General features: G+C 36.9%; 1 protein-coding gene across 1 annotated transcript; it reads right to left on the reverse strand.

The window, feature by feature from the left end:
• Positions 1-657: 657 nt before the first annotated feature.
• Positions 658-23,599, reverse strand: EIF3E (eukaryotic translation initiation factor 3 subunit E). Its single transcript, XM_053939799.1, has 13 exons — positions 23,447-23,599; positions 21,625-21,739; positions 18,515-18,632; positions 15,451-15,493; positions 14,886-14,990; positions 12,757-12,882; positions 11,200-11,324; positions 10,357-10,483; positions 8,307-8,408; positions 7,711-7,820; positions 2,463-2,565; positions 1,868-2,002; positions 658-819 (listed from the first exon to the last, which is right to left on the reverse strand). The coding sequence occupies exons 1-13, from the start codon at positions 23,534-23,536 to the stop codon at positions 781-783; spliced, it is 1,338 nt and encodes a 445-aa protein (XP_053795774.1). The 5' UTR covers positions 23,537-23,599; the 3' UTR covers positions 658-780.
• Positions 23,600-24,120: the final 521 nt, after the last annotated feature.

The following is a 24,120-nucleotide window of genomic DNA, read 5'->3' on the forward strand; positions in this document are numbered from 1 at the left end:
GTGAAACAGTAGTTGAAAACCCTAGAAACTTACAAACCCCCTACAAAATCCAACAGTTGAACTAGAGTTTTGCTCTCTTATGTTTGCATCATTCACCTTAAGAACATCAAATTTCAGTATGAAAGTTGTAAACCATATGCAGCTCACCTGTCAGGCCTTTTGTAATCCTCTCTCCCAACCAAAAATACTCCAACAACACAGGGTAAGATTAAAAATGTCATTTCAAACAAGAAAAATTCTGAAGCATGAACACAAGAAGTCTACTCAAATTATTCTACATGTAGGCTATGTCAGGTTTCACACAGAAGATACTGGCTACAAGTGCCTGCACTCTTCCATGCTTCTTCTGTAACAAGCAAAAACATGGAAGCACAGAAGATGATTTTGGCTTGACCACATGTTCAAACATGGTCTATTTGTTTTTTCCACACACTAATTTTTTTAACATGCAACATCTGCAATAGGTAATAAAAATCTATAAATCCCTGCTTCCAAACTCAGACAGCCCTGAGAGCAAAAGCATCCTTTGGTACAAACAGACCTTAGACAACTGTCATCCTAAATTTTGCAAAATGTGATCAAAAATGCTGTAGAATACTATGATGTTTAAAAGTCCTTTTAAAACATAAGAATCTATTTAAATCAAACACAGACAGATAAAAGTAGCCAATTTTATTCCAATAACATAAGCTCTAACACATAATTACTTTTCTCAAAAAGGTTGCATATTTATGTGCTTTTTAGTCAAATAAACAGATTTGTCCCCACTGTAGAAGTGTTTCAGTAGAATCCAGAGTCTTGAGTAGCCCAGTTGGGTGCCTAAAAAATGAATAAAGATTAGAAGAAATTACTGTATTACCTAATACTTACTGAAATTTACAACACATTAATTTAAACACTGGGAATGTTCTTAATAATGAAGGATACCCTGTAAGATTAAAGCCAAGTGTTGATATACCAGCCACACACACACTGTAATTGAGTTGTACAGCTGAGTCCCCCAAGCTAGTAGTTTCAAAAAGAACTTCTAGAAGATCCCAATATAAATACAGGAATAACTTTTCAGCTATATTTTTAAAAGAAAGTAATGACACAAGTTTCATACAACTTCCCATTAACAGAATAAACTAGTGCACTTCCCATCCAATTTCCACCAGTATTTCTGCCAAGCACTGAGGAAGTGCAATAAAACTTTTAATGTTTAAGCTCTTTTACGGTGTGGTTTGTTCTGAATTTTTTTGTTTGTTTTAAAGATGTATAGCTGGGCCTCAGAGCCATCCCCATTACAGTGCTGTTCTCCTTCACAGACCTTCCCATATTGTAATGTGGAGGAAATCAAAACCAGATGATCTTACCAATTTTCCCATTTTCACTGATTCTACTTAAACCTTTCAATGACTTAATTACATTTTCTAGAATTTTACTTAACAGGTTTAACAGTTAGGGTTTTGCTCAATTCCTCCATGCTCCAATCTTAAGCACCATTCATTCTCCTTTCAATACCACATATGCACCTACAATACTTTTGAGTACAACTCACTTGGGAAAAGTATTATAACTACTTTCATAAGTGTCACACTTCATAATCTGCCCTTTCCTGGTGGTGAAGGAGACCATTTAAAGGAAGCAGAGCAGCAAATGACAAAGAGTTATGCAAGAGAATAAAATCTAATGATGAAGAGAAAGGCTAAAAGAAAGCAAGAACCACTGTCTAATTCTCCCCATGACGAAGTCTTTTCCAATGTAATTCTTAGTATTAGAACTAGTAGGCACATTTGGTGAATTAAGGCATAGGTTAGCATTATACTTAAATTTACCTCTCTTAAAAAAGACAGCAAGAATTCAGAAAAACAAAACTTATACTGACCTCAGATCTACCACTCTGATTCAGTTTCTTCTCAATGTTCATAGCCAACATTTGACTACGAAAAGACAGGCTTTTGGTCTTTTCAATCACTTGTTGATAAGGGGAGACTGCATTGTTGCCCATGACTACATGGCCCTAAAAGCCAGCAAAGACAGAACAAATTTAACAACTGCTCAGCTTGCAAGGATCTTGAATGCAATACTTCACTTTCAGAACTTTCACAGATCTTACAGACAAGCACAAAAAACAATAAATGAAATCTACTACATTTTATCCAGGAACAGAAAGTTTTGATTTCTATTGTTTTTCTTTGCCCATTAAGTAAAAGAAATTTAATGAAAAACTCAACAAATTAACTTGGATCCAACTGGCCTTAAAATGAAAGAGAGTAGGTTTAGATTAGATTACTATGAGTGTGGAACAGGTTGTCCAGAAAAACTGTGGGAGCTCCACCCCTAGAAGTGCTCAAGGCCAAGTTGGATGAGGCTCTGAGCAATCTGGTATAGTGGGAGGTGTCCCTGCAGGGGGGTTGTAACTAGACAGTCTTTAAAGTCCTTCAACAAAAACCATTCCATGATTCTATGTACAGTCTTACCAGCTTTGAATCCAGTTTGGCATCTAACCGTGCATTTCGGATTAGATTAACAATCCATCTTTCCGCTTCTTCAGGAGTCATATTCAGTTTATCTGCCAACATACTAAAAGATAAACAGCTTATTAAATGGCAAAAAAATATCTCTGATATTGGTAAACATAATGAGGGACTATGGAATACAAGTCAAACCAATACAAAATATGGCACAGTCCACTGCACAGCTGGGATGCTTACTTTAATTTGACTGAAATGACTGTAAAAATTACATACATGCTCTCCTGCGTATCTCCCACCCCCAGCGCAAATAAGAACTACATCTCCCAAAGTGTATACTTACTCATTATGAACTACACTATATTGCCTTTAAATCTTGACCTGCACAATTTTCCTATGTTCCTATTAAACCTTGTCTACACAAATATTCTTGGAAAAATTGTAATTTAAGTAATTTCACTATTAACATAAGACCACCACCACTATAATGAAGAAAAAAAAAACTGCTTTTATTCTTACTTAAATGCAATCAGCAGTCAAGAAAGTATAGATTAACTAGTCAAAAAAAAATGTTTAGCAAGAAAGCTTCATTCCAAAGTTCAGGAACAAGACCCATTAGACAGAGCTTGGTATAGAAGATATGACAGATACACTATGTTAAAACTTCTTGCAACTTCAAGGAAGGAAGGTGGGCGAGAACAGAGAAAGGAAAATTCTTAATGAAACAAGCACTCTTGTCCAGGAATAATTCCTCCTAATAGTGCTTCCTGTGGCTTTCCAGCTAACTCGTTTAGCTGCCTGCTGGCAGTTGGCTCATACAGGGCATTAGTAACGCTCATTCTTCCATCAGCTTGCAGACTAAGGAAACAAACATGAGGTAAGGGCTACGGACATGAGTAAAAAGGCAGCTGGCTATGCTGAGCTGCACAAGAGGTCAGTTTCTCACCATTTTACAGAATCTTGCCTAAACATCTTTTTCTCCACCTGAAAACGTGATTTTCTTCTTGATGATTATCTGCATCATGTTAACACTTTATAAACTATCAACTGTTAGGTCATCTACCTGACTGGACTTCTAAATACACTTCTTTATACAGTTGTCTCTCCTATATGGTCTTGATCTCTCACCTTTCTCCCAACTATAAAAGCAAATTCCATTTTTTTCCACAGATAAACATGATATTTAGAATAGAAAAAAAAGCCCTAAGTAACTTAAAATACTGGATTTACACTGACTCAAGCAAACTAAGAGAACAAATGGGTAACAAGTGTTTGAACTTGGCCAAGTAAAGGGAAGTAAAACCCAACCCCAGCTGCTACTGTTCCAGCAGACCTTTTAGTCTGAGTTTAAATGAGCAATTGTAAAGGCTGAAGAGAGCAGAAGACATTAAGGATGGAAATTTTTGTGGAATTATCAGTCACCTGGACAGAACATGAGATACTTTAAATACAAAAAAAGTACAATCATTTTATTACCCCCAATCAGTGATGTTAAGCATTTGACTAGAACCTAAAGAAATTTTAAACTGAAAGTTCATGGGGGTAGGTATAATTCTCATATTTCCCTTTTAGAAACCTTAGTACGATTTGGATAAAGTAAATTCCCTTCCACAAGAAAGGCCACTGCCACTACAATGGGGCTTAAGCGATCCAGCTTTGGGATTACAGAGTGGAACCTCCGTTCCTGGAGATAGGAGGATTTACTTGCAGATTCCTGACTAAGTAGCATAATAGAATACTGCTGTGGGACCTGCTCAGAGCTGGAATTGGGTTCACAGGATTAAACCAGCTGACTTCCAATCTACAGCACCTACACTTTCCTTTTTCCCTAACAAAGTTGTCATGTAATCTGAGGGGAAGAGGGCACAGATTTCTAGAGAATCATTCCAAGCCAGAAACTATGAAGTATTTTGCATTCATTACTAGCAAATAATTCCACCTTTTCCTAATATATCTACATTTTACTACTAGCTCAGCTGCTTCAGAAGTGCCTTTTTTTCAATTAAAAAGTGCTTTTTGAACAAACATACAGCATATATGTGGCAACACAACAGAAGTAACACTACACAAGTATTATTTTCCTGAACATATATCTGGAAAACTTAAAAATCAGAGAATGAAAATGACAGAGTAAAAAGGATGTAAAATCTGTTTTATCTCACCTTGTAGCTTTGAGACTTACACCGATTTTAAATTTTAGTATAAAATAACATTATCAGGTAGCAACTATCTTTTAGTGAATAAAGAATAATTCTGTTAAAAAACCTAGAACTTTAACACATCTTTGACACAAGAGACAACCTTCCTCAAGCACTTGTGGCAACTGGATTTCCTTTTAGAGTCTCCTTGCAGCCTACACTGAAGCAGCCAGGACCACCCAAAGTGCATGGATGTGTAACATAGAGGTATTTTCCTGGTAAAGTAACACACATGGGCAAAAAAGTATTCTCTATCCTTCCAGAGCAAATGCATGGAAGATCTATCCTGATTACAGTTCTGTAACAAACACCACCATTCTCCTACCACAGTCAAAACATGTATTTAAAACTCTCAAGATATAAAATACAGCTTAGTCTCATATAAGTTTGACAGCTGAAATAATAGTGGCACATTTAGATTTACAAATACATATTAACACCATTAATATTAAGGAAAGGATGGAACAGAAGTTGTATTATAGGTTACCACTGTTTATAAAGATTCCTGATATAATTCAATAAAAATTAAGTCAATTATAATGAAATACTATTAAAATTTAAAGAATGGTCTACCATTTCAAGTAACAGTCAATTTCAAATGGCAATTTCACCAAAACAGTGGCAAAAGTAATTTTTTAGATCATTTCTGCCCCCCAGTTTTGTAAGGAAATTCACTTATTTGGGTCATGCTAGGGCTAGCGTTATTTAAGTTTTCATTTACTTAAATTTCATTTACTGAATTCCCCACATCCTCATATATGACAAGTCCATCTTACATAACAAGCCCATCTTATATAAAGTTTTCTTTTATGTGCAGTACAAAAGAAGAATTAAGCATATCCAGCTCTTCAATTAAATACAGTAATATCAAACTAAAACAGAATTAGCTTCATCTATTACTCAATTACTGGCCAATTCCTTCAAAAGCAACTCTGAATACTCTAAGAAATACTTACGTACCTAATTTAATCAGCCCAAATATATTGATTGTTACAGCTTGCAAAGAAATTTATGGCTGATATCATTGAAAACACAATGACCTACTGAGAACCTCATTACTGATGACTGACTCCATGTGCAATTAACTTAGGGGTATGTAACAGAAACATTCATGTCACTCTGAGAAAAATGTCTCAAGTCCAAATCTATCACTTGCCTCAGAACACACTATCATGCTTATAAAGAAAGGACACTCTTACCTATATTTAGGAATCACTCATACATAACAAGGACAGCCAACTATAATATTTTCTATCATCTCTAAAGTTGAAATATCACACACAGCACAAAAAAATGAACTATTAAGTAATAAACACTAAATAAATGGCAATTGCCTACCACAAAATTTGATAAAGCTTGCTATTTTTGCCATAATGAATCATTGGTACATTGCCCACAGTTTATCAATATCTTTTGATACAAGACTTGAAAAATTCTTAAAGTACACATTGCTAAGTCTTTGCTCATTGACTGGAGCAAAGAGGAGACTTCTCAGAAAGACATCTAGTCTCCAGTTAAAAAAGCTTAAACACCTAGTTTCATTGAAAACTTGTGCTTGAATATCTGCAGTATTCACACCACGAGAAAGAATTTGTAAGAAAGAGCAAAACACTATTGGGCTTTATGTTCCCCAGAAACTCATCCTTAAGAGCACTACATGTATGTTTTTTTTTTTTTTTGCCAAATACTTATTCAAACCCCCTTTATGCGTAAGCATGCAGTACTCTGCTTCAAGTGACTTTAGACAAAGCATTAGCCCTCTTATAAAAACAAATATTAAGTATGGAAAAGTTCTGCTCACAGCATGTAGTTCCATTTCCTATTAGGACTATATGCTTAAACCCAATACACCACAGCTGACTAAAATGCTCAAATCCACTGTTTGCCTTCAATATCAAAGCCACTGAATATTTTAAGCTGATATGAAGGGTAAAAAAAAAAAATTTCCAAAGGCAACAGAGACAAATGTCACCCAATGACTAAAGATTATTAGTAAGAATCAGTCCTTTTTCCAACTATACCTATCCATAAAAAAAAGTAATCCTTCCAAGAAGTTTGCAATATTAAGGCAATTTTCTCTCAAAGCCTTTCCTTTGAAATCAGGCAGTGCTAAATCCTCAGAGGATTAGATGCACACATTTGCTCTGGATACAAGCTAGTAACAAGATTCCATTGAACTTGATCAATTCAGCAGCCTTCATTTCTCCTCTCTCAAGGATCTCTGCACTGCTCTCTGTCAACAAGGTTTTTTACAGAATTCAGAGTTTTTCACTTGACTTTTTCCTTTTTAATTTAAGCATGTAGAAATATGGGAAATGTGGGCAAAGGCCATGTGGAAAGAGATCTCAAGCATACATAATATCTTCCCATTCAGTTTTTTTTTTAATATATATATAAAAGAGGCATCATAGCTGATCCATTTGAAAAGCCTGCATTTATAAAATAAATCTGAATAAACAGACATATTTGCTAATAACAATTCTTACAGCTGAGTCACTTTTTGTCACAGGGAATAAAATCCATCGTTTTCTATTTAATTAATGAAAAAGCAATGTGACTTAATAAATTTCAAAAAACATACCTATAAGACAGACATGGGTATCTGTATCTACCAAATAAAAATAAATTTAAGCAATTTTTTGTATTAAGGAGTTTGTACTTACTTAATATTAACACTCTACCTCAACATGTGGAATTGAGGTACTGTCATCAGGACTTTGGTGACACTGGATATGAAAGTCTGCATTAAGTTCAGCAGAGATCTCACTTAAAAACATAGCACTTTTAGCTTGAAAGTACTGCTTGTTAGGGGGCAGAGGGGGCGCTAGGGGTGGTAGAGAGGTTGCTTTGAAGTTAAACAGAATAATTAAACTCTGAAATATAATTATAATTCAAGTACATCACATCAGAGTCATAAAACTAGAAAGAATACTATGCAAATGAGATTTCAGTGAGGATTTTACTTGACAACTGAATACTTCTTGAAGTTGGCAGTGTTTGTCAAACTGCCCTCCATGACTGATTTTCTGAACTGAGGAATGAAGACATTCACTTACCCAATGCTGATGCACTGATGGATGCGACAGAAAGTCTCAAATATAAAGAGCCGGGCATTCTCAATGAAGTCCTCAAGGCACGCCACTAAGAAGAAATCATTCACAAGCACCTGCAAGTGTAAGCAGAAAGGGAACATGAGAGCAAATGTGTGAGTACAAATTTACTGGTAGGCACTGCCAATAACTAAGAGCAGCCCACAGTATACCTAAAAACATTACTGCTATGTCCAAAGATGTGGCAAAAAAGCTATAGATGAACAATATTTTTCATTGTTTCATTGTTTAGCATCTTCAAGCATTTCTCAGACTTTAATGGAAAACCTGAAGCTCAGCCAAACCCATGATTACCTATTTGCTTCTTCTCCTAGAACTTCTTAAATACAACATTATTATAACATTAAAGCTATATCCTTAACAGTAAGTCACATGTAAGTGTTACAGAATGAAACTCAACACCACCCAACCATGAATTTAGGTTTATAAGAAAACATTGGCAATGTAATCAAACACCACTTCAAACAAATTAGCAGTTCATTGTAAATTTTAGAGGTCTTTATTTAAAGGAAAAGAAGTCTTATAAATATTTTAAGTCTTACTGTTTCACACTCTCTCAGCTTCTTCTGCGCTCCATCAAAATCAAAGTTAACATACAAACATTCCACAAACTCTGTGATAGGGTCCCTGTATGTGTAAGACTCCTATCAAAAAAAAAAAAAAGGAACAACATCAGAAATCAAGGCCACGTGGTCACTCAAGTATTCCTTATAGTCTTAAAAAATAATAGCGGAAACAAGCCCATATATCACCTTAAAAAAAAGCTGAATTTCCAAATTCCCCCTATAAAAGCTACATAAACATGCTTCCTCCCAGTAGTCTGGTAAAACAACCAGAGGTGTAGTTTCACCTTCAGCATTTAATGATGCAATCTTTGGGTTAGGAAACTGTTGAGACTAGAGCAGTCTCTGTGTCAAACCTCCAAATTTCATAAAATAAGACAGAATAGTCTTCCTAAATTCTGATTTCAATAATGACTCGAACAACAAATCCTTCATAATTTAAACTGAATGGTTATTTGATTTTCATAGACAACATAGCTAACAAAACTGCTACTTTCTATATACGAGCTACTTCAATTTATTTTTGCGTTACAGAAGTTACTCAACTTTCTCAATTACCAGGCAGAGACAATGCTACATCTATATACAATTGTGTAAATTCAGATGTAACAAACATCCCCTTAAGTGTTTCTAATGCATATTTTACTACAGTTTAAGTCAGTATGTATCAGTATCTGCTTTACCATACAGTAAAATCAACAGATTAAGGGAATTCCTAAGAGAGATATTTTTCTCTACTGATCAGTTATTTTTTCCTTCCTCAAAGAACGGTATTTACAATCTCATTATTTAGTTTTATACATGTTTTATACATGTTTTATACAGTTTAATACATGTTTTTCACATCAGAATTGCACTTGTTAACCATTATTTGCAGAATGGTCTTAGAATGAGCATCTCTCAAACTGCTTAGCTATCTGTTCAATACTTGCAAAGATGTTGCAAGCACACAAAATCTTTTACTACTACTGAAGCAACACCACAAGTTATTTCAAATCTCTAAAACCTCTACTACATCATCATTTAATATCATTAATTATACAGAGTAGAAGAGTACTAAGAAATCTGATAGGCAATTTCAAAACCAAAGCCCAAGTTGGCATTTTCGAAATGAGTGCCTTAATGGTGTGCATTATTACACAAAAGCAAGAAGTTGTAACATTTTACTTACTTCAAGTATTAGATACTCATATTACATTAGAAGCTCAATATTACAATCAGATTTTAGATAAAGATAAAAGCTGAGTTATAACACTTACCACTGATTTATTGCTTATACTACTTTTTGTGAACATTAATGCTTAAAAACAGATTAAGTTGTAGCTAAAATGTTATCTTTGCAGTGACTGTGCTTTGCACAGGTAGTTTCCCAAATGCTTGAAGTGATTACAATTGACTGCTACCTTATAACAACAGTACTGTCACATTTATATACATACGCACAGATACAATGTTACTCACAACACTATCAAGTGTCTGAAGTGTATTGGTTTGTATACAAGTGGCTTGCCGATTTCAGATAAAAATCTGGGCCATAACCCCCACTGACTGCTACCAAGCAACACTTTTATTGCTCTTCTCTGTATCTCCATGCTCATGCGACTGTGACAACAGAACCATTTTCAAGAGAACGCATGTGAATTCAAATCAACACACAATTCAGTGGTTTTGAAATGTAAGAAAGGACCCTTATTCATACAAGAATTTACAGTAGAGATATTTGAAAAAGAAGAATCAGATCCAAAGCCATTTCACATCTCACTGAATTTTCAGCATTTAATAATATAGAAAGAACTGCATGCATACTCTACTGTATATATGTGTACATATACTGCTCATGTATATGAAAGTAGAAAAAATTATTTCATCCTCCCACTGACTGATATTGTTTTACTTCAGTAAATCTTTCACTGATAAAAAACAAGCATCAAAATACCTCAAATCCTAACCCAGATATATTACTAGAAGAACATTATAATGAAGTCTCCTTAAAAAAGAGGCAAAAAATATCAGATACTGCAGTCCTTACCTGCTGAATAACCTTGACTAGATCTTTCAGCACTTGTCTACGTTTACGAACATCCTTATTTGTTATGACTGCAGTAGTCAAATATCTGAGGATATGTGGGCACATTGTCTGAATTGCATTGAGATATCTAGAAAGAAAAAACATAGGTAAGATGCAGAACTCAAAGGTATACTGAAGTTTGCTGATGATACTAAAATGAGAGGAGCTCCTCAAAGGCAGAGAGGCCCTGCAGAGAGATCCTGACAAAGAAGTCAGAGGGCTGGACAATCACCAACTGTATTAAGTATAACAAGGGCAAATGTCAGATGCTGCATCTGGAACAGGGCAACACTGGATCTATGTACAGACTGGGGAATCAGAGGCTGGAAAGCAGAAAGGGATCTGGGAGTCCTGGTCAACAACAAGCTGAATGTGAGTCACAGAGTGTCCTGGAAGGCAGGCGGGCCAACCGTGTCTTGGTGGACATCTGGCACAGAATCACCAGCTGGGCAAGGAAGGGGATTGTCCTGTTCTGCTCTGCAGTGGGTGCACCAGTGCCTCACCTTGGTACCGGATGCAGTTTTGGGTGCCACAACGTAAGAAAGGTATCAAGCTATCAGAGCATCCAAAGGAGAGCAACAAAGACTGCTAGATCTACACGTAAGTCAACCCTCTCACAAACAGACACAGTGTTTCAATTTTCATTTTTCGTCTGGGATTTCCCAAGAATCTTTTAAAATAACTTTCTACAATCAGAATAGAACAATACCTTCACCCTGCAGCCCTAAGCTCAGCAAGCTTGCATATTTATCATTTGTCTTCAGTTTCATTTAAAGACCCCCCAGATGGTACAACACAACTTACTGTGGCTGATAGAGAAAAAGGTCAATGATGTTGTCTCTCCCTTTAGGATGATTAAAAAATACGAACAAAGACCAGTGGATGAGCCATGTTCTTTGCTGAAGAGACTGCAGTGGAGAGCTGACAGACTAAGAGAAAATGTAACATTGGTTCAAGTCAAACACAACACGAAGTTTACTTGAATACTAATCCATGGAAACCTGTAATTGCCCAAAATTTTGGGATTTCGCATCAGCTCTTTGTAACTGTCATCACTGTCAGGCTGAGTTTGACCTCCAGCTTTTTTGTCATCTCAATGATAAATCTACTGAAAGTTATAAGCAAGATAAATTTTCCAGTATTATATTCCAAACTGTTTCCTGCAATTTGCATTTATGGTAAAAGCAGAGATTTTAGCTCTCCAAGACCACCATACCAACCTAAGTTACATCCCTTTTTAATTCTGAATTCCTTGTATTTCCTCTTCAGATGTGATCTGAGTAACTACTTGGCTTTTTTACCTTTTCTGTTTTATTTCCTTTCTAAATTCTCACAAGACCTTTTCTTTTTTTGCCATAGACCCTCAGACAATGAAACTCTATAATCACTTTCAACCAAAAAAAAGTAATTATCTTTATTTAAACCTGCTGATAATGGACAAACAAGGGTTCAGCTCCAAGTACCTGTATTGGCTCCAAATTTCAACAGCACTTCAAACAAACTGCAAAACAACACACTGAGGATGAACTGACATGGTAAGTAATTCTCCCTCTGAAGAGCATGACAACAGACTGCTCTAAATCAATCCTAAAAAAATCCTGGGAGTTTAATAAACAAGTAAAATAGTCTATTATAATCATACAGAATCATAAAGACAACAAAATTACAGAAGAAAATTTGTTAACACTAATTATCTGCCACATAGACAAAGAACGACTGGGGGACAGAAATAAAAACCTGTTTTCTCAAGACCCTGGTTCAGAAGAGAGAACATCTCTCAACTCTCACATCTGGTAAGACCAGTGAAGCTCCACAAGCAAAGAGGAGAGGTCCCTAATCTAATTAGGTGCTCTGAATTATTACTGCAGCCCCACTCTTCCCTTTAAGTTCTTGGTACTCATCTAAAATCAGGAGAGTTTTGTCAAGAAAGCCGAATTAGCTGAAAACTATTTCCAAACACGAGCTGATTGCAATTTCTGTCATAAAGCACTGTCTTCATCAGATAATATGTTTTATTTACATGCATTTTATTATTTCCAGAAAATGAATAGTACAAGTACCTGAAATTTAAACAGCAGTTTCACACAATGATACCTTGCCCTCAAACACATCCCTAAGATTTTTTTGTTTATTGGAAATATTTTTGAAAACACAGATGAAAATCCAAAGTGTTAAGAGGCAAGCAATTTGAAAAATAATGTTTCATTTATTCACAAGCATCCTTTGACTCTCCCACTGCCAATAAAGTATCAAGTGAAAAGGTGGTAACCTACTCCTAAAAAAACCTGCAAGTGATTTGCAATAAAACTTTCCAGCACCTCTAACCTCTCACCATGCTAAGATGTCCAAGATTTTACTTACATTGTTATCTATTGTCTCCTTTAATCTTGTGAGATCTTCCATGGCTGCATCCCAATTCTGCATCAGGATTTCAGATGCCAGTTTTCCCCAAAGAGAACTCAAAGCATTTCTGTCTGTTGCTGGAACCTACGTTCAACAATAGCAACCAAGTCACACTCTTAGTATTTTGTTAAAAATTATTTACTACACTCTTAGTATTTTGTTAAAAATTATTTACTTTTAAAATTACAAATGGTGTTTTCTGGCAGTATTTTTCATTTACAAGATATTTTGCATAGTCCTAACTTTCCAAATTAAGTTTGTTTTTTTTTTTTTTTCAGAAAAACAGTTTAGACACAGAAAAAAAAAACAGTAGTAAAATTTCTTACACAGAAACTAGGAAATCCTGTGAAAGAAAGACAAAAATCCATGCTGCTACAGTTCAAGTTAAAAAAAAAAATTAAAAATGGCTGAGCACCAGATGACACACTGGTTCCAAATTTATTTTGGGTTTTCTTTTTTGTTCCACCATAAAAAAAATTGTTTCTAAACTAGTAAAACAAGGTTATTACAAGGCAGGTTCCTAAAGAACTCATAATAGTAGGTAACCACCTTCAAAAAGCTAGCATCCAAACTCTTCCTGCTAATGCCTTGCCCAGAAGTGTACATGTTACAGCAACGTCCAGTGGAACTGCAACTTGGCAGCACTGAACCTGCTTCCTGGAAGGGTAGTCCTAAGGTCAAGCTGTGTCAGTTTTACACAGGAATGAGTTGCACTATGCCAATGTCAATTCTGTTCTCAGACTGGTTACAATAGTTCTTTCACAGACTATGTTTCATCACACAGGGCTTTTAAACAAATCTTCTCCCATCAGAATTAGTACCAAAAGTTTTATACTAAGCTATTATCAGCACAAAATCAGTACTTCATTTTTTGAGGTTACTCAACATACAAGAATATAATGCTATGCTCAGAAAAGCCATGAAGAATTAAGGACAGTTGCCCACAAACCTACATATGTAACCTTCACTTCCCCTGTTGGCACATAAAAAGAACCTAGAACACTGAAAGTCAGCTTTAGCATCAAGATTTAGACTAATAATTCAACTCATTCAACTTTAAGCCCTGTTCTTCTGATTAAAGGTACATTTTCCAATTTTTCTTCTTTAATTACAGTCAATTACAGAAATGTTTGTAGTATACTCTAACAGTATTTCAGAGAGTTAAGTTTACTTTTAGATGGGAATAGAAACTAGCAAGGAAAATGCATCAAGGTACAAACCACTAAATGTTTTCAGCAATCACTGCACAAATCTATGAGATACTGACTTATGAGCTCTTCCAGGAAATCCAGGTGCCAGTTTAGTAGTTGGTAAGGTTGGTAAGGTTCACATGCTATGTGCTGGTTCCAAATCACTTAGAGGTAGCTATTCACAATAACTGCTTTTAGGTACTGCTGCTGTTCCAGCTATATTATCTGGATTTTCAAGCAGTTACCTTAAATTTCTATTTGTTAGTAAAGTAACACATTCACAGCACAATAAATTTACTGTGCTGAGATTATTACAAGACATCAAATCTTTATTCTCAAACTTCACTCCCACCAGTAACAAATGATATGAATTACACAACAAGATGAAAAGAGTTGCTTCAGAGATGACGGATCTGGTTCTACTTTTATCATCTAAGCGGTCTCATTTCATAGGGAGATGATTTATACTCTTAAATCCATCACAGAATTCAGGAAAGGAGAGATGACAGTTCAGATAAGAAGCTGGCAGTTCACCATTACCAGCAATTACATTCAACTTACCTGCAAGCTTTTCACTGCTGTTGACTACATCTGTGCACAAAATCAAGTATTCTTAAAAAACAAGTATTCACTTAATTGTATTAAATAATTAAATGCTATAAGACATACAAATTTAAAGAACAATTTTGACTTCTGCTTGAAAATAATGGAATTGCTGAACCATAGTGATGATTATTAACCACTACTGTACACTCTGGCATACAGTAATTGCCCCAAAAAGCTATGAAGTATTATATGCTAAGACTGAATATAGACAATTTACTGGTTTAAATATTTCACCACCAAATAAACAAACAAAAAAGCTAAACCCCAAACCAACAACCAATCAAAACTTACCAGAACTCTAAAGAAGTAGAGATATTCTGCAGCTCCTGAGTAGTTACCACATTCATACTGGAATTTTGCATACCTGTAGAGTGTATCTAAGTACTCCTGCCTAAACTGAAAAGGAATACAATAAAAGCTTTTATTCCCTAGGAAAAAAACTGCACTGTCACAAGCTGATTTTAATAGTAGAGTAAGATTTGAAATCTGTAGCTTTTCAAAAGACATTAAACATAAGAAAAGACAATAGAAAACTATTATATTCTCAATCCATGCCATGGAATGAAAGTTTAGACCAATACCGGAGAAAGGTGAAATCTTTCATTACAAAGTAAAGCACACCTAAGCTACACAGGTGCAGCCAGCATTAAGTTTCAGGTTTCTTTTTTTTTTTTTGCTTGTACAAAAATTAAAAGTTCAAGGGATTAAATATGTTAGTATTAGGAATTCAACCTATTAGCTACATTGACAGGGGACAGGACAAAATGCTAGGTCATACTTGGTCAAAACGCTGTCAGCTGTGAGGGAGGTTGGGTGGACATACTTAGAACTGAATTCCAGCAGCTACAACACTTACCCCGTGCTTCTCAGCTAAATAGTCAAACAGCATCCGACCATCTCTATAATAAAAGGATAGAAAGCACTGTTTTTACAAAATAAATTTATAGCCACCATGTGACACTAAATAATGCAACACAATTCTAAAGCTAAAACACAAAAAACTGAACACAAATGTAAAGTAAAATTCTTCCACTTGTTCAAAAGCAGCTGCAGTTACCTATTACTGCATCATGTAGTTTCAAAATCAACCTAATTTTAAGTAATGAATGCCACCTGCAATAATAACTACAGTTAAGAAAGTGGAAAGTTGTTTTAAATTCGATAGCAACCTTAGCTTTCAGTATGAAAGTTAAATTCTGAATTTGAGCTCTTCCCACTCTCAGGTTCCAATTTCAGAAGTTACTCTAGACAACCTTGATTTTAACAGGAGATGGGAAAAAATGTCAAAGAGTAAAGTAAACAGAAGTAGGAAGGAAACATATCCTACTGTTAGCACTGAGAGTGGGTCACAAGAATATCTCTATCACAGCAAATATGTCCAGAACACAGAACCATAAAACATAATCATACTATTAAGTTCTAAATATCTATAATCATGTGATCACATCTCTGAAGACTGTTTTTTATTTAAGACTAAAAGAACAAGCAGTATCACCTAGATCAAAGAGAAGTTTAAGCTTCCAGGAGGCAAACTGTAAATTCCTTCAGACAAAGATACTTTAACAATTATATGCAAGGGAATATTTTCCCATTTACTCTGAAATCAACTGACTGAAAAGATGTGAGTTTGTCAACATCCTCCAACAGCTGCTTAGAGAAGTGAAATGTTTTGGCTTATTCTTGAAAGAACTTCTACCTGCAAAATCTCCTTTAGTTATTATCTCCCTGAGGTGGATATTCCAAACAGTGCCATCATGGATCAAAAGTCATTATTTAAAGTCCTGATAATATGCAGCTATCAGAATGTGATACAGATCCAAAATCACCAGCAGAAATTACCAAAATAATCAAAACTTGTTTCTACTATCTACAGCATACTACTCGGGTCTAGACAGATGGGACATATTTCAGTCCAATTCTACCTATTACTATCTAACCCAAATAATCTGCATTAGAACTACTCCTGAGCCAATAAACCAAAACTAGAACGTCTGAGCTGTGAAGTTTCCAGATATTCTACAAACACAAATCACATGCAGTTCTAAACCAAAACTTGCTGTAGATGAGTAGTAGGCCTAATATTCTATACCATTAGGCAAGTTATATTCCATGCATTTATTGACTGTACTGTACCTCTTGCTCCTAAACAAGGCATTTCCAATTTGAAGTACATACTATTGACCAACTTTTGTGAATGAAAATCAAGTAACAGAGCATATTCCCCTCGAAATGCTGGCATTTTAGTAACATTTTTCTAGCCTAATTATTATTTAAAAAACTGGCTAAAGGTAAAGTAAGAATTTGATAAGACCTCTGTATGTTCAATTAGATTTGAATAATTATGGAGAAAGACTTTTCTTTAAGACAGGCTCAACTGCCATTGTAACTAATACTTTCAAAGCTATACTAACAAAAACAAGTGACTCCCGGCTTTGCATTATCACAAGTCATAAACAAATGCAATTCTGTTTTCTTTATGTAATTATCTGAGATGAACATCCATTCTGAAATCAGATGCAAAGGCAGCTTATTTAGTTAACAGTAGTTTTACAACAGAAATTTAAGTACATTCTGGTGGTATCAGGATAGAAAACAAACTTCTCCTGACATGCTGTAAAGCTAACAGATTTCATGATTCCTACTGACACCTGTTTCATGTGTGCATTGAGACCTAATACACTGCACCTCACAACTGCTGCACTGACCAACATCTAAATCGATCTATAACCAATTCTGAAAACAATGCAAAGAGTGGAACAAAAAACAGAGGCAAGGAAAAAAAGGATGATAACATGTATCTGAAACAGAGTAAATTCTAATCAAGTTCCTCTCCCTTGGGGGACCCACAGGAGTTTCTTCAGGGTGTTTGTTCACAAAAAAAACATTCATACAGAAGATTTCCGCAGACTAGAAAAGAGATTTTGTACATTCAATACTTTTCTAAGAAATTCCAAAAGTAACATTACAGCCTTCCTAATGTTACAGTATCAGTGGATGCACACAGCTTGCCAATAATAAACCCAAGTACAATCTTCAAGTTAAGCCATAGGTTCTCTGTCTGATACACTATGCTCCATTTTAAAATTTTAGGGCAGGTGAGGCTGAAGAAGAGATGTAATTATTATTCCAGTTTGCTAGACACACTTACAACAGCAGTAACAGTGAATCCTATCTAAAGGAAACAGGGAGTAATTTATGCCAAACAAATACCTGCCCACATCTCTGCTGAAGGTGCAGTTACTCCTCAGTGACTACAGCTGAACTCTTTCTTACAGAGCCCAATTCAAGCTTAACCATGGCAAAACTCTGATAGACCTGAGATACAACGTGCAGACAAACTCATTCTACTTTAATTACTCCCATACGAAAATTTGAAAGAAATTGGATGCATCTTAAAAAGACTATTATGAGCACAACCTTACACCAAGTTGGAACAGTTTGGGGTTGGAGAGAGTAAGTGGGAAAAGGATAGAACATCCTGAAGAAATATGTATTCTGAGGATGAAAGGATACCCATCCACCAGGCCTCCAAGACTAATATGACACTCCATAACCATTTTTTGGAAGGCAGAAGAGAAAATATGAACTGTTTCAGACTGTATTTTCCCTCAAAAAACTCTAAACTAAATCAAAGCCAAACAAAAAAGCACCAGTGATTGGACTGTACTGGATAATGGCTGTCACTTGTACCAAGTTGTTTTGGGAACATTAAAAACAATAGCTGTCTTTTGCACAACAGGGAAAAGCACTGAAAAGATCAAACTGTGTCCAGCAATTTCAATTACCTGACCACAAACATTACTTAAATGCTCTATGAAAATAAAAATGTCTTTCTTGCAGTTACTACACAGAAAGCATTCTCAGCAGCAACACTTGAGAGGTACCAACAAGCCATCCTGACAAATTACATTAGAAATTACCTAGTGGACTGCATTTGCCTCGTAGTCTCTGGATCCTCAAACATCTTGACAATAGGCTCTGTTTCAGCTTGAAGCTGCTTCAGCTGTGCAACAACAGTTGTTCTTTTCTCACGCAAAGCTGAACACAAACAAAAAGACTTTAATATAATGCTTTCAGTTTTTACATGAACCAATCTGTAATTACATGGTGCTGACACTTGAACACATCTTCACAACACCTATGTCACCTGTCCTCTCAGTCAATCCTCAAATCCAGCTGTGTATAATAATTCTGTAACTTAGTAAAAACTTCTAACATTTAGTTCTTTTTCTCCTATGTGGAGGCCACCAGAGAGCAGGTGCAGCTGGAGCCGAGTCTATATTACATGAGTTATCTTTAGGCTTCCACTAAGGGAGAAACAACCTTTAACTAAGTTCACTTTTTCCAAATAAACTTGCAAAAAAGGAAACAATCCAATGATACCACGAAGATGGATTTTCTTCTGACTGATGATCAGGTTCTGAAAGAACATTTAAAGCACACTTAACTAAAAATGGATAGGAAAAATCTCAAGGAGCTCAACCTGCAAAATTATGATTTTGAACACTCTGCATAATGGAAACATTAAGCCCTTTATGAAAAGGTGTTAGGAAATTCAACTAAGAGTTTTAGGGTGATTATTTTACATAGACCACAAATTCCTCACCAAGTGCTAGCAATGCAATAAAATGAAGACTTAAAATTTAGAAAAGTGTTTATGTTTAAAAAAATAAGGAAAAATCACCCTGACATTGGCTATGTGAAACACATGTGATCAGAGAAGCCAAGACTAAATCCCAGGAGATAAATGCAGGAAACTGTGAAAGTGAGCCACACACCAGAACACTCAATGCCACAGTGAACAGTCAATATTTCTTTCATGATTTGACTACACAGATATTTGAACAGGACATCCAAGGTGCCTAACACCATAATGGTGACCCAACCTAAATATGAGAAAAACTTGCCTGACAGGAAGTGCTCCAATAAGGAGAAATTATCTCCACTTTCAGTTGACTCTTGAGATTATAAAAGCAGAAGAACAAACAGATGAAAGAAAAAACATTCAGTTGACTTACTAAGAATACGAGTATGTTTTCCTGTGACATCTCCTGGGTGTATAATTGTAAGTTGATCTCATGGAAGACAAGACAAAAGCAACTATAAATCGTGCAGGGACATTTCTAATTATGTAACTGTGTAACTGAACTTAGTTTTGAGTACTGTAAACAGTGAAGTCTTAAAAAGGGTAGTGTAAACTTCTAATGATGCCAGTAGTTCCACAAGTAAGAACCACCTGCCCATATACACATTCTGATAAGCGCTGATACAAGAAGATACACATACCAGAAAGATCTCAGAAGTTACGGCCTTTCCACAGGTAGCTGCACAAGCAAGCACCCTGAACAATAAGTCAAAGAACTAGCTCTGCTTATATTAATTGAATAAAAGCCACACATCAAACAACAGTAAGTCATTATTAAAAAAAAAAAAAAACCACAAAAAACCAAAACCAAAACCCTGGCAAACTGATGATAAAAAATCTTGAGAGGTAGTGTTTTTCTTATATGCTTCTCAAACAACGTGGAAATTGCTGGTCTTTGATGAAGGAAGAGTTCTCCAAGGGAGCAAGTTCATTCAACTTTCTTGCAGCTGTGACCTTATGAAGTTATACTCTAAGGCAATCTGCTTTATTAACTGGCTATAATCAGAATTCTGAAGACATCTGGAGTAGTTATTTTGTGGAAGTCTGCTAGAATTGCTATTTCTTGTGTTTACTTCTTTAGTATTTTACTCCTTAATTACGACCGATAACAGTAAAATTCAACAGTTTAAAAAGGCTGAATCAGGGAAAGAAAGAGGAATACCTACTCAGCTCTGTGATTTTTTTTTTATAGCCTTGATACAGCCTGACTTTTTTACTCAGTACAACTGTGAAGTAACCTAAAGGTGAAGCTATTATCACAACTGTTTCTTTAGTTACAGAAGTTAAACCCTCTGGTTCTCATTATATGTTACAAGTCCCATGCATCAAAGTACACATGCCTATAACAATGCTAGCACTCATGCCCATAACAATGGCCACCTAACGCTAGCACAGACTTGGTCAAAACATTGATTCCCATGTCCATAAACCTATCAATTCTCTTCTTCCAAAGAGGCGAGTGGCCATCTCTGCAGCTTCAAGAGCCTGAAAGAGCAAGACCCAGAGGAAGAATGCAACAGCACCCAAGTCTCTTCCTCCTAAGATGCAGCAAAACAGACTGTAGTCCCAATACTAAGAAAAAGGTAAGGAATTCACCAACACAGAAAAAAGATGGAGAAATAGGAAGACAGTGAATATTGAAAGAATAGGTCAGGAAGAAATTAACAAAATGAAACACCCAACCCATAAAAAAAGAACTGGGAGAAAACTCTTAAAATTAAAACACCCATGAAGAATGGAAAGTAGACAAAGGTATATAATCTGTTTTCTCCCCCTTCCCAAACGTCCCCAAAGATTATAGAAATTTAAGTAGTAAACAGAGTAGTTATCAAAATCATGGATAAGATAGAAAGAGATCACATTCATTATAATCATAAATTTCTCCTAGAGAAGCAGCAAGTCTTATATTGCCAAAACTGAGGAAAACACACATTTTCAAAAAAAAAAAAAAATCTTTCGCTCTCAAAGTCTAAAAGTCAGCCACAGACAGACAAATCAATGGAATTACTTACAATGCAACTCTAATCTTAACATACTGGATGCTTTAAAGAAAAAGTCACCAAATCATTGTGCAAGTGTTTGACAGATGAAAAGCTATTGCAACTCCATTAGTTGCAGCACAACACCTTTAAAGCGCTTGAAATTACCAAAGCAGCATTGAAATACTTAAGAGGTCACTCAAAGGTCAAGTTTCTGACAGACCAACAAACCCAAACTTCCCAGGATTAGGGCATTCTGCTTGTCTCAGTATTGCTCATCCTTTTGGTAATGCCAAAGTTAAACAGTACTCTAGTTTTTGAATGCAACAAGCAATTACCACTAGTTATTTATTATTTTAGACAGAAAGGCTGAAAAACAAGATTTACATCTAAATGAGCAGCTTACCATGAGGAATTTCATCGGAATAAAGATTTTTGTACACATCCATAGCAAAATCCACCATGTTGGTATCACTGAGGAGATCCAGTTTTCCTTGAAGCAGCTCTTTTTCATTGTATATCTGAAACAGGAATTATTAACAGATTCATCTGAACAATGCTGAGGAGTTTCAATTCATATTATGTATTACTTTTATGGCACAGTTTATGGACTTCTGTACAACTGAATTGTTTTAAGTATCAAATCTCACTGCTCTATAATTAACAGTACTTACTATAAAGCCTCTCTGCATTTACAGTCTTGACAAAATACCGAATATTTCCTGCTATTTATAAAGGAAGATACTTCAAAAGCTAATTAGAAGTCAAGTAACTATTACTAGTCTCTTAATAGGAATAGTAATTCCTATTGCAAAATTACATAGTATTTAAAAAATAAAAAAACCTTAACCATACCTTTCTTTCAAAGTACTGAATACTTTCCACAAAATAAAATGCTGAACAGTGAGGACTAGTTAAATTATCTAAAGTGAATTTCAGAAGAGATGCACAAGGTTAAACTCAATTTAACAGTTACAATTTAACTGTAGTGCAGATTAATGTAAAATATGTTGCTAGGTCTATAACATAAAAAACAAATTTAGAGTAGCTATGTAATCAAATAGTGTACTTTAAAACTTTTCAAATTGTTTTTTAGAGTTCATATTCCATAATTTATCAGTGAGTTGCAAACTGCTGTTAGATGTTGAAGATGTAGGCGAGGGCCAAACCCAGTATATTCCTCAAAACCATATTTGCACAAGAGCTGTATTACAACATCGCAGATATGGAATCTGTAGAAGTTTAATTCACCTATGAATATTGTGCTGTTCAAAACTAACACCACAAAATTAACTATTTAATTAACTTCAGCTACCATACAAATGCTAAAGTAAAAATGCCCCCAAGATGACAGGCATTAAGCAAACTCCACATGCTAGACGTGACAGCTGGCTAGGTCGTCTCAATGCACGCGTGGTTCATCAGTTCCTTTCTGAAGGCTAAAAATAAGACCTACTTTAAATTCAAAACTTATATAACTTTACACATTCTGCTCCCATTTTAAAATAGTTTCGATTGATGAGAGTTTAGTCTAAAGTATCTTAAGCACTCGTCTGAGATACCCCCAGCATTACTAGGTTCTCTGTAGCAATATAACTTAAAAATATACATAAGACCAACAAGGGATAATTCCAGAAGGGACTTATATTTGTTTCCAACACAAATTCGTGATGACATGGGTTTCAAATTAAAATTAGTTAGTATCATTGGCGTAACCCCACAGACCGCCCTGAGCTCCGGCTGAGGTACGGCCCGAGCACCAAGAGCCGCGGGGCTATCGAGGGTATCCCACGCCGTGGGACTGCGGCTGCAAGGGAGAGCATTGACTTCTCCTTTCTCCGCATATAGGTGAGGGAAAGACACTACACCAAGGCCGAGGAAGGAGAAAGTGTAGGAAAGTCCGTGCTGCCTCGCAAGCGAGAGGCCGAGGAGCTGCGCGGCGTGATCAAGGAGCGGCTCCCTCAGGCCTCCTCTCGGCTCTGCTCCCGTCCCTCCCCGGGCAGCTCCACACGCTTCGCCCCTCGACTCACGCGGCGCAGGAGCTTCGAGCACCTCCCTATGGAGGCTCCGAATCCCCCACGGGCCGCGCCCGGCCCGCGCAGCGCCCCGGCCCACGGGAGGGAGCCCCGGCGCACCCAGGCCCGCGGGAAGCATCGGCAGCTGGCAGCACGGCCTACCACTTTCCCGCTCCCGCAGCCGGCTTCCTCACCCTTAGGAGAGACACGCACCTCCTTGACAGAGAGGAATTCCAGCAGCGGGAAGACTAAGTGCCGGTCCAAGAAGTGCGCGATCCTGGTGGTTAGGTCGTACTCCGCCATCTTGGAGCCGGGAAAGAGGAAAGGCAGAGGCGCGACGCGGCTCTTGTGGGCGCTGCGCCTGCGCGGCCCCGCCCCCCAGCGGCGGGGAGCCGGCGCCTGCGCACTGAGGGCCCTGGCGAGCAGCCAGGGATGGGGGCGGTGGCCGCGGCCTCCCCTCCCCTCCCCTCCCCTCCCCTCCCCGCTCCCGCGCGGTTGTGGGGCCGCTCCGAGTGCGGCTCTGGGGCCGCTCCGAGTGCGCGGTGCGGGGGCTGCGGCACGGCCTTGCTCGCGCCTTGCGTGGGGTGAAGGCGCCGGTGGAGCGCGTGAGGCAATGCTGGGCGGCACTTTGGGCACTCTGGGGCACAGTGGGATTTCTGGAGGGGCGAACATCTCCTGAAAGCAGCTGTGGGCTGTGAGTCCAGCCCACACACTTTGTGCGTCGTGTGCGAGTGAGCTTGACTTGATCTCGATCTAATCTGGTGATGAGAATCTAAAAAGGGGTCTAAGCTGTCCTTGGCACCCCGTGAAAAGTTTGTTAAGGGTTGGTCCATGTTGCCATATTTCGAAGCTCTCCATGGGGAGGTCATGCCAGGTGAGATGGAAAA

The sequence above is a fragment of the Vidua chalybeata genome, chromosome 1 (genome assembly GCF_026979565.1).
Source record: "Vidua chalybeata isolate OUT-0048 chromosome 1, bVidCha1 merged haplotype, whole genome shotgun sequence".
NCBI lineage: Eukaryota > Metazoa > Chordata > Aves > Passeriformes > Viduidae > Vidua > Vidua chalybeata.